The sequence below is a fragment of the Dipodomys spectabilis genome, unplaced genomic scaffold (assembly GCF_019054845.1).
Source record: "Dipodomys spectabilis isolate Male_0828 unplaced genomic scaffold, ASM1905484v1 ptg000157l, whole genome shotgun sequence".
Classification (NCBI taxonomy): Eukaryota; Metazoa; Chordata; class Mammalia; order Rodentia; family Heteromyidae; genus Dipodomys; species Dipodomys spectabilis.
In genome coordinates this window covers 8,868,274-8,882,137 of record NW_024870834.1, presented here as the reverse complement: position 1 = coordinate 8,882,137, position 13,864 = coordinate 8,868,274, and the positions used below count along the sequence as shown (strand labels likewise).

At 39.6% G+C, this 13,864-nt stretch overlaps 1 protein-coding gene across 2 annotated transcripts in view; it reads left to right on the top strand.

Annotated features, from left to right (window-relative positions):
• Positions 1–13,864, top strand: part of Spata7 (spermatogenesis associated 7) — a 28,264-nt gene that overhangs the window by 7,993 nt on the left and 6,407 nt on the right. For both annotated transcript variants that reach the window (XM_042692569.1, XM_042692568.1), the window contains exons 4-8: positions 2,260–2,307; positions 5,432–5,565; positions 11,285–11,745; positions 12,743–12,809; positions 13,674–13,789. In XM_042692569.1, coding sequence (XP_042548503.1) covers positions 2,260–2,307; positions 5,432–5,565; positions 11,285–11,745; positions 12,743–12,809; positions 13,674–13,789 — 826 coding nt within the window. The remainder of the gene's footprint in view (positions 1–2,259; positions 2,308–5,431; positions 5,566–11,284; positions 11,746–12,742; positions 12,810–13,673; positions 13,790–13,864) is intronic.

Here is a 13,864-nt window from a genome sequence, read left to right as displayed (position 1 = left end):
CTGACTGCTGTTTCAGACTGTGGCACCATGCAAAGCCCAAAGCCCTTGCTCGCTGACTCTTTTTCAGAAAAATCAGCCCCAGAACTTCTTACCTTTTGCAGTCAGTCCCTCTCCCTCAAATCCCCCACAGCCACTAATCTTCACTGTTACTACAGTTTTACCTTTTCTGTAATTTCATCTTCACTTCTTTCAATCAGCATAATACCTTTGAGACTAACACATGTTGTCATGTTTATCTGTATGTCTTCCTTTTACTACAAAGTAGTATCCCATTTAATAAACCTGACATCATTTGTTTATTGATTCACCCACTGGTGAATACTGGATTGTTTGGGATCACCTTTGGATACTGGGAGTAATGCTGTTATAAACATCCACAGATAACCTGTGAACATGTGTTTCTGTAATATGGCAAGTGTATATTTAACCTTAAAAGAAAATGCCCAATTATTTTCCAGATTCCTGTCTTGCTGTGTATTCCCATTGCTCCCCCATCTTCACCAGCATCTGTTGGTGGTGGTCCTTGTTAGCCATGGCAGTGGACCTGTTATAGTAGGTCTTTCTTGTTTGAGCTTCCAGAGGTCCTGATGCCCAATGATGCAGCCTTTCTTATTTGCCGTTTGTCTTCTGTTTAAGTCTTTTGTCCACTTTTTAAAACAGGTTCTTTGTTTCTGTAGTAGTAAGTTGTGAGTTCTTTACATATTAAATGCAGGTCTTGTATCTTCTATATATGTTATAGGTATTTTTCCCCAGCCTGTGACTGGTTCTTTTTCCTCATAGTACTGTGGAGTAAACTCAGGGTCTCATAGCTGTGAAACAAACTTTCTACATTTAAGCTACACCTCATACTTTCTTTTAAAAATATTCTGGAATAGCCGGGCACTGGTGGCTCACGCCTGTAATCCTAGCTACTCAGGAGGCTGAGATCTGAGGATCACGGTTCAAAGCCAGCCCGGGCAGGAGAGACCATGAGACTCCTATCTCCAATAAATCACCAGAAAACCAGAAGTGGCGCTGTAGCTCAAGTGGTAGAGCGCTCGCCTTGAGCTGAAGAGCTGAGGGACAGCGCCCAGGCCCAGAGTTCAAGCCCCACGGCCGACAAAAAAAAAAAAAATATTCTGGAATAAATGTTAGTAACAGCAAGATTAAAAAATAAATGGTGTAGTTATTAGATACCTTTTCCCTAATACCTTCTAAAATCTTAATATAATTATTAAAACAAGGAAATTAATATTATAAATACTAACAACTATGAGGCTTTTTTGAATTTCACTAATTTTTTGCTAATTTCACTTAATTTTTAAATGTTCTTCTTTATTATTTTTTTTAGGCAGGGTCCTTCTATGTAGCTCAGAGTGGCACAATGTACCTACCTCCATCTCCCAATGAGTCATGTTTCTTATTTGCAGAACTAAAATTTAAAACTTGTGATTTATATTTTATGATGCTTACATTTTTAAATAATTAAAATTTTCAAAAGAAAAAATAATATGATGTTAAAAATGTGAAATCAAATTCAGTTTTCAGGATTTATAGTTTGTATGCCCTATTGAATTCTTGGTCTAATTTAAGCCACTAAGGTTTTTCTAAACTTATTTCATTCTGGATGTTTTGTACTTTTAAATATTACATATATGTCCCACTATATAATATGATTGAAATGTCACTGTTTTCCCAATCATATTCAAAATTTCCAGTACCATATGATTTAGAAATTCTTCTTTCCCTTTTGAATTACCTTGGCACTTTTGGAAAGTCATTTGGGCCATATGTGTGGGTCTTGTTTTTACTTAGTCTTTGGACCTGTTCATCTACGTGCCTGTCTTTATGTTTACTACAGTGTCTTTGTTACCATGGCATTATAGTAAATGTAAGTCAGGTAGTATAAGTCCTCTACCTTGCTCTGTATTTTATCGAACTTATTTTAACTCCAGTTTCTTGTCAAGGTACATGAGAAAGGCAGTATCAAGTCAATTTTGAAACATTTATTTTTTCAGTCTTTGTTTCTTCTATTTCATTTTGATTAGTTTATATTACTATGTTAAGTTCTCTAATATTTTCTTCTACATTATCTGGAGAGCTGTTAATTCCAACCAGTGTAGTTTTATTAAAGATAGTTTATTTTTCATCTCCATAAATACAGTGAAATTCAGAACAAAACTCAAGCACTAAAACTTTTTGTGATTTCCATACTTAAAGTATTTGTTTTCATTTATAAATATGAACAATATTTTGAGACAATCATTTTTTTTCTTTCAGCTGCAGTGGACTGCTCAGTTCCAATAAGTGTAAATACCAGCATCAAATGTAAGTCATTTTTACACACTATCTTTTTAAAAAATCATGGTAAAATAAACATCACATAAAATTTGTTACCCTAACTGTTTAACTTTAAAAACACAATACTGAAAACAAACTGTTCAAGTGTTTAGATTCTAAAGTGACAAGGTCATTTCACACTCACACTCCCGTGAATTACAGTGTCAGTTTCTCCATGTCCTCTTTACAATTGTTCCCGACGCTCTGGCGATGGTAGGCATTGCAGCCAGAGTAAAGGAATCAGAAGGTTTTTTGTGACAGTGTCTGGTGGTATCATACTAGTTGACATGCTTAGCTAAGAATATTCTAATTAATTCATTCCACAAACAACTATTTGCTATAACATTCCTATTGTATCCTCTAAGAAATATTTGAGGATGAAAAAGGCTAAATGTGGTATTTCAGTCTATATTTTTTCCTTTGCCACACTGGGGATCAAACCTAGGTCTTATACAGACAAGGAAAGTACTCTACTACTTCAGAGTACATTTTAAATGAAAGATTAACATGTTCTTTACCATGCTTATTATCTTTTCAAAAATAATTTTACATATAAATTACCTTTATTTTTTCATAAACTTTTTGCAGAAAGCTTTAGCAGGAATTGTGTTTCAAATTGGGGTGATTAAAACCTGAAACTACTTTGTCCTTACATTGGGATAGATTCTATCAAAAAGAATGTTAGGCCAGAATGGCACTGTGGCTCAAGTAGTAGAGCACCAGTCTTGAGCAAAAAAAAGTGACAGGGAGGGTACCCAGGCCCTGAGTTCAAGCCCCAGGACCAGCAGAAGAAAAAAAAAAAAAGTAGAATAATAGGCCTGACACTGATGGCTCACACCTGTAATCCTAGCTACACAGGAGGCTGTAATCTAAAGATAATGATTCAAAGCCAGCCTGGGCACAAAAAGTCCATAAGACTCTTATCCCTAATTAACCACAAAAAGCTGGAAGTACAGCTGTGGCACAAATGGTAGAGCCTTGAGCAGATGAGTTCAGGGACAGCACCCAGGTCCTGAGTTCAAGTCCCAGTGCCAGCACAAAAAAGCTAAATTTTTAATTTGAGCTGGGCGCCAGTGGCTCACACCTATAATCCTAGCTATTTAGATCTGAGGATCATGGTTCAAAGCCAGCCCAGACAGGAGAGTCCATGAGATACTCATCTCCAATTAACCTCAGGAACTGGAAGTGTGCTGTGGCTCAAAGTGGTAGAGTGGTAGCCTTGAACAAAAAATGCTCAGGGGCAGTGCATAGGCCCTGAGTTAAAGCACTGTGATGTAACACAGAGATATATACATATATATATATATATATATATGTGTATATATATATGTGTATATATATACACATATATATAGTGTGTGTGTGTCTATCTATTTATCTATCTATCTACAATAACTCATCTTACTGATAAGCAGCCTTGTATTTAATTCTGGAGTTTGGCTAGCTTTCATTTCACCATTTTTATTTTGCATACAATGGTTAATCTCTGATGACAAGTTGATACTTGACTTAAAGCACACTTAAGTGTGATGACATTTTCCTCTTTCTATTTTCAAATTAGTATCAGTTAGAGAAATAGGAGCCTGGTGCCATGATTGAAAATGTTATTCAGACTGGATTTGGTGGCGTGTGCCTATAATCCCAGCACTCTGGAGGCTAAGGCAGGAAGATTGTTGATTTTGAGGTATATAGCCTGGGCTACATAAAGAGACTGTCATGAAGAAAGAAAAAAGGAAGGAAAAAGGAAAAGGAAGGGGAAAGGAAATAGGAAAAAAAGTGGGGGAGAAATGAAGGAAAGGGGAAGGAGGGTGGGTTTTTTTAAAGTGTAAAACTGGATTTTTCAGCTGGGAACCTGGTGGCTCACACTTGTAATCCTAGCTACTCAGGAGGCTGAGATCTGAGGATCACGGTTCAAAGCCAGTCTGGGCAGGAAAGTCCATGAGACTTTTATCTCCAAAAAACCACTCAGAAAACCAGAAGTAGCACTGTGGCTCAAGTGGTAGAGTACTCTCCTTGAGCTGAAGAGCTGAGGGACAGCATCCAGGCCCAGAGTTCAAGCCCCATAACCAACAAAAAAGAAAAAAAAAGTGGATTTTTTGTTTTATTTATGATGTGGTTTGATATGTTTTTTTTTTGAGACATGATCTCATTATATTGCCCAGGCTGGTCTTGAACTCCTGGGTCAAGTAACAACCTGGCCCTTTCACTAGTAGCGAGGACTACAGGAGAGAGAGTATCACTGTGCCTAGCTGTAAAATGACTTTTTTTTTTTTGGTCTGTCATGGGGCTTGAACTCTGGGCCTGGCGCTGTCCCTCAGCTCTTCAGCTCAAGGCGAGTGCTCTATCACTTGAGCCATGGCACCACTTCTGGTTTTCCAGTGGTTTATTGGAGATAAGAGTCTCAGTCTTTTCTGCCTGGGCTGGCTTTGAACTGTAATCCTCAGATCTCAGCCTCCTGAGTAGCTAGGATTACAGGCATAAGCCACTGAAGCCCAGCTCTAAAATGACTTTTTTTTTGGTCAGTCGTGGAGGCTGAACTCTGGGCCTGGGCGCTGTCCCTCAGCTCTTCAGCACAAGGCTAACGCCCTACCACTTGAGCCATGGCACCTCTTCTGGCTTTTTTTTGCTTATGTGGTGCTAAGGAATTGAACTCAGGTCCTCATGCATGCAAGGCAAGCACTCTACCACTGAGCCAACTTCCAGCCCCTAAAATGACATTTTTTAAGTCATGTACAGGTCAATGTTTTAATAGCATACACAGCTATTGATACTACTTCACTTGGAAAAATCTGCATTTTAGTTACACAGTCATACAGCATGACTGAGCATCTCCACCTCTGTTTCTCTATAAATACCTGCCAGGATCTATACCTTACTCTGAGACTTGTCTAGTTTCTCACACTATTTGTATGCTGTAGTTCATCCAGTTAGGATTTCCATAAAGTACATGTTTAAAGCTCTGTACAGAAAAAATTACTGGTTTTATTTACCTAGCATGGAGTAAACATTTTTAGCAAGAAAAAAATATTCCATGTTATTAGTCTAACAAGACCAAAAACTTAATCTTCCTTTTTTTTCTTACATATTTTAAAAGATCTGTTTTCCCCCTTAGATGCAGACCAACAACGAAGAGAGAAACTCAAAAAGGAATTAGCACGTTGGGAAAAAGAGTTAAAATTAGCTAAAACTGCAATGCAAGCCCATTCTAAAATTAATGCCAAGTCATTTTTTAACACCCTTCAGAAGGTAAGGTTGTGTTTTTACTATTTAAAAGCAAATATTTCTAAGGTGCTTCATTAGTCGTATGACATGAGTTTGGGGCAGCATTTTGCAGTTACTTAGGGTCAACAGACCTGTACCACTAAGAACAAGATGATCAGAGGTACTACTTAGGAGGCTGAGATCTAAGGATCATGATTGGAAGCTAGCCAGGGCAGACAAATCTGAGGGGGTTTTTTGTTTTCGTTTGTGTTTTTGTTTTTGTTTTTTTGGTCAATCATTTGGCTTGAACGCTGGGCCTGGGCACTGTCCCTCAGCTCTTCTGTTCAAGGCTAGTGCTCTACCACAGCGCCACTTCCAGTTTTCTGAGGGTTTAGTGGAGATAAGAGTCTAATGGCCTTTCCTGCCTGGGCAGACTCTGAACCATGATCCTCAGATCTCAGCCTCCTGAATAGCTAGGATTATAGATAGGCATGAGCCACCAACGCCCAGCCTGAGAAAACCTTTATTTCCAATTAACCACTAGAAAAGCTGGAGGTGTGGCTCCAGTGATAGAGTGCCAGCCTGGAGTGAAAAAGCCAAGCAAGAACTGGAGGCCCTGAGCTCTTAGCTCAGTACTGGCAGGGGAAAAACAAAAAGAACTAGATGGTTAGTATTTCAGGTTTTCATACCACACAGTCTCTGTCACAACTGTTTTGTCACCAGAAAGCTGAAAAAGACAATACCAAATAGGCTTGTCCATGTATAATAAGTCTTTATTAACTAAAAAAGACTGGATCATATTTAGCATACAGACTGTAATTTGATGACTTGGGCTGTAGGTTTTCTGTGATTCTTTTGTTGTTGGTGGTGGTGGTGGTGGTGATCCTGGGGCTTGAACTCTGGGCCTGGGCACTGTCCCTCAGCTTTTCATCTCAAGACTAGCACTCTACCACTTGAGCTACAGCACCACTTCTAGTTTCCTGGTGGTGTATTGGAGATAAAAGTCTCATGGACTTTCCTGCCTGGTCTGGCTTTGAAATGTGATCCTCAGATCTCAGCCTCTTCTGTGATTCTCTTTAATATCTGATTAAAAATCTTTTCTATACCAGCTCTGCTAAGAGGATTTTTTTCTACCCCTTTATGAATGGATAATTTTATCTAATCTTTTTTACATCTCAGAATGATATCATTTCCTCTTTTAGTCCACTAATGTGGTGAATTTCAAAACTTTCTAATCTTAAACTGACTTTATATCCTTAGTATAAACAAACTTCCATCATGATGTATAACATTATACATTGCTGCATTAAGTTGCTAACATTTTAGATTTCAGCATCTGAATATCACTGCTTTGCCATCTGCTTTATATGCTTCCCTATGTCTGGTTAGGCTAACATCATAAATTGAGCACTGATTCCTCTTTTGTATCTAGCTTATGAAAGTTTGAAATAATTTCTCTTTGAATTTGACAGTACCTCAATATTAAAAAGTTTTTGTTCTGTTTAAGGCTGACACTCTTACCACCTGAGCCCACTAACATTAAAATGTTTAGTTTTAGAAACCTCAGTGGGGCTGGGAAGTGGCTCAGTGGTAGAGTGCTTGCCTAGCATGCATGAGGCCCTGGGTTCAATTCCTCAGCACCACATAAGCAGAAAAAGCCAGAAGTGGCGCTGTGGCTCAACTTGTAGAGCACTAACCTTGAGCTGAAGAGCATGCCGCAGGACAGTACCTAGGTCCAGAGTTCAAGGCCCACAACAGACAAAAAAAAAAAAAGAAAGAAAGAAGCCTCAGCATCTACAACATTAGAATTATATAATGAATCTGCACGATCCCACATTCCTGTCACCCAGGTGTGACCATGCTTACAGGATCAATCTCATCTGAGTCCCCACTGACTGTCTCCATCCCAGATTATTTTGGTCAGCATTTTGTGGTCAGTGGGAAATGCTGGGAGGTCTCAGACTAGACATAACCTTCCATCCAATGTTTCTCAGTTCTTGAAAGAATTGAGAAGGAATTCAGAGATGAGACAGAGATTGGAAGTTTTATTACAGAGTAAAAGTACAGCTGGGAAGGTGGCTCAGTAGAAGAGTGCTTGTCTCACATGCTTGAGGCTCTGGGTTCGATTCCTCAGCACCACATAAACAGAAAAAGCTAGAAGTGGCGCTGTGGCTCAAGTGGTAGAGTGCTAGCTGTGAGCTGAAGAGCTGAGGGACAGCGCCCAGGCCCAGATTTCAGGCCCACAACAACAACAACAACAAAAAAAAAACAGAGTAAAAGTACACACTCAAGGGAGAGTGTGCCTCTTGCGAGAATGGCATCTCTGGAATTTTAGATAACTTATCTTAAGAACAAACTTCAATTGAAGAGAAGCTTTTTCTTGAGTTTTGCAGGGAAAGATGTGGAATTCCATGAAAGGACCAGGAATGTCACTAAACAGAGTTTCCTGCACTTTTCTGTCCTTAGAGGGGATTTTCTGTTATTCCCTAGGTCAGATGTCCAATGAGAATAGGCAGTTTGGCAAGGCTAATGATGGGTCAATGATAGATGCTACTAAAATGAAGCAAGGATTAACCTAACAATCATTGTGATTGGCCAGTTGTGAAGCAAGGAATACCTAACAGTCCTGTTTGGCCAGTTGTGGGGAAGGGAGTGATCGCCGTGATGTCCTGCTCTAATACAGTTTTGCAGCCAGCCACTGTGCAGTTTGCCTTTTTACCCTAATGCTATCCAGCCTTCTCACAGTTTTGGAATATATCTGATAGAGAACCACACCACAACAGAGCCCAGGCGTTGTGGTTCATGTATGTAATCTCAGCTCGCATGGAGTTCAGGCAAACCTGAGCAACATAGTCCCCATCTCAAAAAAAACTTTTTTTCTTTTAAATGTCCATGGGTGATGGTACACTCCTTAATCTCAGCTCCTCTGGAGGCAGAGCTGAGAAGATCATAGTTTGAGGCCAGCCCCCCAGACAAAAGGTTAGTGAGCTGGGGCTGGTGGATCGCACCCGTAATCCTAGCTCCTCAGGAGGCTGAGATCTAAGGATCAAGGTTCAAAGCCAGTCCAGGCAGGAAAGTCCATGAGACTCTCATCTCCAATTAACCACCAGAAAACTGGAAGTAGCACTGTGGCTCAAGTGGTAGAGCACTCACCTTGAACTAAAGAGCTAAGGGGCAGTACCCTAGCCCAGAGTTCAAGCCTCACAACCAACAAAAAGAAAAGTTAGTGAGACCCCATTTTAACAAATAAACCCAATGTGATAGAACACATCTGTGGTCCAGCTATGGAAACTATAAGTAAATGTTTTGTTTTCTGCCCCTAATTCTCATCTTGTGTGTGGTGAGCCTACCACTGCTCCACTTACCAGGTACTAAATGCTATATTTTAACTCCAGATCTCTCCATTGCAAATGAAAATGGAATTTATCAGTATGTAGAGAAAAATGACTATTTGTCCATACTAGTGAATCTGAGAAATATGGAGGAAGTGTGGATTTTGATTGAGGAGCTTATATCATTATCGATTTAACAAAGGTTACACTGAATGGCACATGACCTATGAGACACTTGCAGCAATCTGGAAAGGACTTATGACCCAATCCAAGGCAGTAGAGAGAGCACAGGGATACATGTAAGAAATACTAACTACGAGCTGATAGCTCATTCCTATAATCCTTCCTATTTGGTTCAAAGCCAGCCAGGACAGAAATGTCTGTGAGACTCCTTCTCAATGAGCCAGAAGATGTTGGGTATGGCCCAAGTTGTAGAGCGTCTGCTCAGCAAGAAGGACACCCCTGTTCAAATCCCAGTACCACCTAGAGAGAGGGTGAGAAAGATGAAGAGGAAGAGAGGGGGAGAGAAAGAGAAATATTTATCCCTCAGACTTGGTGACTGGCTTGAGAGGAACAAAGAAGGTTCTTGGGTTTCTGCTTGGGCATCTAGGATAATGACACTCAAGGAAATGAGAGTAACAAGATGAAGTGAGCTTTTCTTCAGGGATGAGAGTAATTCAAAGTATGAGCTTGTTTGGGTATGATTGCTTCAGGATGTCTCTAGAACATCTAGTACATTGAATAGATAGTTGGATATAGACATCTGTGTCAGGAGAGAGATCTGGGCTGTAAATAGGCTTGGGAGTCATCGGGGAAGCAGTGAATATGATTATGAACTTCCCAGGCTAGTGTATAGATAAAAGCTGCAGAAATAGAGCTGCTTGCTTCAGAATAAATCTGCTATGGGCTCTGTGCTGTAATTTACCATCTGGGAATCTGGGCATTCATGTTTGACTCACAAGTATATTTTCATTTTATGATTATATATTATACATTTTTTATTTTTGCAGCATTGGGGATGGAACCCACAACTTTGTGCATGCTAGGCAAGCACTCTACCACCAAGCTATGTCTTTAAAGAGACTCTGTTTGGCATTTTATTTTAGGGAAAAACTACTACTACAAGCAACTACTAACTACAGATAACTACAACTACTGCTAACAAGTCTGTGAGACATCATCTTTTATTTTGTTTTCTTTTGTTACAGCACTGGAGCTTGAACTCAAGGCCTCAAGCTCTCTCTTGTCTTTTCTGCTCAAGTTTGTCACTCTACCACCCTTGAGCCATACAATCATGTCTGGCTTTTTGATAGTTAATTGGAAATGAGTTTCACAGACTTGCTTGTCTGGGCTGGTTTTGAACCTTGATCCTCTGATCTGAGTAACTAGGATTACTGTGTGAGGTCCCAGCCACTCTGAGATTTCATCTTAATGGAGGGAAACTGGATGTTCTGGCAAGATCCTGTCATCCCAGCAACCATGGAAGGCTTAAAATAGGTAGATTATAGTCCAGGCACACTCCTAGGCAAAAAACCAAGACCTTATCTCAAAAATAGCTAGTAAGCCAGGCACTGCTGGCTCATACTTGTAATTCTAGCTACTTAGGAGGCTGAGATCTGAGGATCACAGTTCAAAGCTAGCCCCTGAAGGAAAGTCTGTGAGATTCTTATCTTTACTAAACTACCAAAAAAACAACAACCTGGAAGTGGAGTTGTGGCTCAAAGTGGTAAAGCACTAGCCTTGAAAAAAAGAAGCTCAAGGAACAGCACCTAAGTCTTGAGTTCAAGCCCCAGGACTGGCACACACACATAGAGAAATTAAATTAATAAATAACCAACAAAACACAGGACACACACACAGGAGTAGAGTGAGAAGTCCTGATTCCAAATCCCAGTACCACAAAAGAAGCGCTAAAACTTACATGATTTTCAAATGAGTTTTAACAATAGATATGTAATGGTAAAGGGCAAAGGCTCGGATTCTATTTGAATCTGTGAGACCCTGTACCTCAGTCTTAAGGGTAGGACCCAGATGTAACTCAGGTAGAACGGCATACTCCGGTAACCTCACATGCACAAGGTTTGGGTTCAGCTTTTCCTCCCCTCCCCCCACCATAAAAAGGCAACAGTAGTTCTACCACTCAGGAATTTGTGTAAAGATTAAATGAATTGGGCTGGAAAGGTGGCTCAGTGTAGAGTGCTTGCCTGGCATGCATGAGGCCCTGGGTTCGATTCCTCAGCACCACATACACAGAAAAAGCCAGAAGTGGCACTGTGGCTCAAGTGGTAGAGCACTAGCCCAGAGTTCAGGCCCACAACCGACAAAAAAAAAAAAAAAAAGATTAAATGAATTACACATCTTAATTAATTTAGAGAGCTGTAATTATATGAATCTTTAATACAACTGAAAACTATCAAATCAAATGTTCTTAGCCCTCAGGAGAACTGCAAGACCAGGATGTGCTATTAGAAGTAAATGAATTTGAGAAGTCAGTAGTACCTTCTCCAGAAACACTGCACCTCAATCTACCTAAATCAGATAAAGTCTTCATGATTGGTGATGAGAAGAACTCCAGCTCCTGTCCACCCAGCCTGGATTATCTCCCCGCAGCCCCCAGGAAATCACGCTATGGAACCATGAATGGCAGAAGGCCCAGAAACACACTCCCAAATGCTCACAGATTTCAGCTAGTCATTTCAAAAGCACCCAGTGGGGATCTATTGGAAAAACATTCTGACCTCTTTTCTAACAAAGAGTTGCCATTCACTCCACGCACTTTAAAAACAGATGCAAAATCTTTCCTATCACAGTATCGATATTATACACCTGCCAAACGAAAAAAGGAATGTTCAGATCAAAGGACGGAGGCTGAAACTCAGACTGAATTAAGCAGGTATGATAAACAACCACCAACAGTAAGCTCAGGAAATTAAAATAAGTTAATGAGCCATATTCCTTGATTCCTAGGTACAATGGTGCTTTTAATTGGAATGAAGTTAACAGGACTTTTCCTATTCTGTATTTCATTAGCACTATCAGTCATTGTTGAAAATAGCTATTAAACTTGTTTCTTGTGAGTGTTTCATATTTGATGTTTCAAGTATGGGTCTAAAAACATATATAGATATAGATATGTCCTATATATATGTACATATATACCATATATATATATACATATATAGATAGATAGATAGATTTTTTTTTTTTTTTTTTGTCAGTTATGGGGCCTGAACTCTGGGCCTGGGCACTGTCCCTCAGCTCTTCAGCTCAAGGCTAGTGCTCTACCACTTGAGCCACAGCGCCACTTCCAGCTTTTTTCTTTTTGCTTATGTGGTGCTGAGGAATCGAACCCAGGGCCTCATGTATGCAAGGCAAGTGCTCTACCACTAAGCCACCTTCCCGGCCCCATGTGAAACTCTTATCTCCAGTAAACCACCAGAAAACCGGAAGTGGTTCTGTAGCTCAAGTGGCAGAGCGCTCGCCTTGAGCGCCTTGAGCTGAAATGCTGAGGGACAGCGCTCAGGCCTAGAGTTCAAGCCCCATGGCCGACAAAAAAAAAAAAAAAAAAAAAGCAAGTTTTTACTAAGTCTATACATAAAACAAAAAAAGATTACAAATCAGGATTATAGTAAAGCCACCAGTACAACCATGTTCATTGCAGCACTAGTCCCATTTCATTTAACTGGTGTCTAGTTACTATTCAAAAAATGGAAAAAGAGATCTTTTTAATCTAAACCATATCTACTATTTCCTGGTTATCTAATTAGGATATAACACATTTTACGAGCATAGATGGATCGCATTCCTTTGGGTTTGTTTTTATTATTGAAATTTGTTATCCCAGTGTTGATATTTTGAAAGAGTAACCATAACCCTTTTAAATATTATAGCTTTAATTCTGATTTGGAGACATCTGAAACAAAGAACTGGCCAGAATTGGAAGTGAACACAAAGCAGGTAGTACATGTAACATCATTTAGAACTGCTCTCATGGACTTACAGATGCATTAGACTTTAGAATATGTGTGTGTGTATTAGAATATATATACATTTAGCTTTATGGTACATGTAGGATAACCACTGTGCAGAAGGTTTATGTACAGATGATTGTAGCTCTTTCTGAATGGGCCTAGGCCCAGCCAAATCTGAGAGATCCTTTGGATGGTTGGTTAGCTGACTAGACAGAATAAAAGGCATTAAATATTTTTTTTCAAATGTATAGTCTTGAATAGTGGACATATATAGTCATAAATATTCAGTATCCACATGTGAAAATGGAGCCAGGTAACTTGAGGATGAGTAGGGTTGCGAGAGATGGGGGAGAATGATGGAATTGGTGACATTGATCAAGAAGCATTGTATTCATAAACTAACATGCTGAATTGAAGCCCCTGTGTATAACTACTTAATGATAATTTTTTTTGTTGGTCATGGGCTTGAACTCTGGGCCTGGATGCTGTCCCTGAGCTTTTCTGCTCAAGGCAAGCACTCTACCACTTGAACCACAGTGCCACTTCTAGTTTTCTGGTGGTTAATTGGAGATGAGAGTCTCAAAGACGTTCCTGCGTGGACTGGCTTTGAACCTCAATCCTCAGATCTCAGCCTCCTGATTAGCTAGGATTATACATGTGAGCCACCAGCACCCAGCCTAGCTTTTTTTTAAGATAAGAAAAAATATTGGATAGAAAAACTTTTCTAAAACATTTTTTGTAATAATGTGTCTGTGATTTTACTGAATTTCTTCATTTTATTGAAATTTTGTCTTATTTCTGTTTTCATCATATATTTTGAGCTAAATAAATGTTTCTGTTACATTCCCAGGCATCTAACAGTACAATAAATGGTTCTGAAAGACAGATAATTCCCCTGCCTTTCCAAGGGCATAGCGTCACGTGGGACAAGATTAAAGATGCCACCTTGCAGCATCCCTCTCAACAGTAAGCAGTTGACAGGAGAAAAACTCGACTATCTTTATGTGCTTTCCTGCACAATAAGCACAATATTTATACATG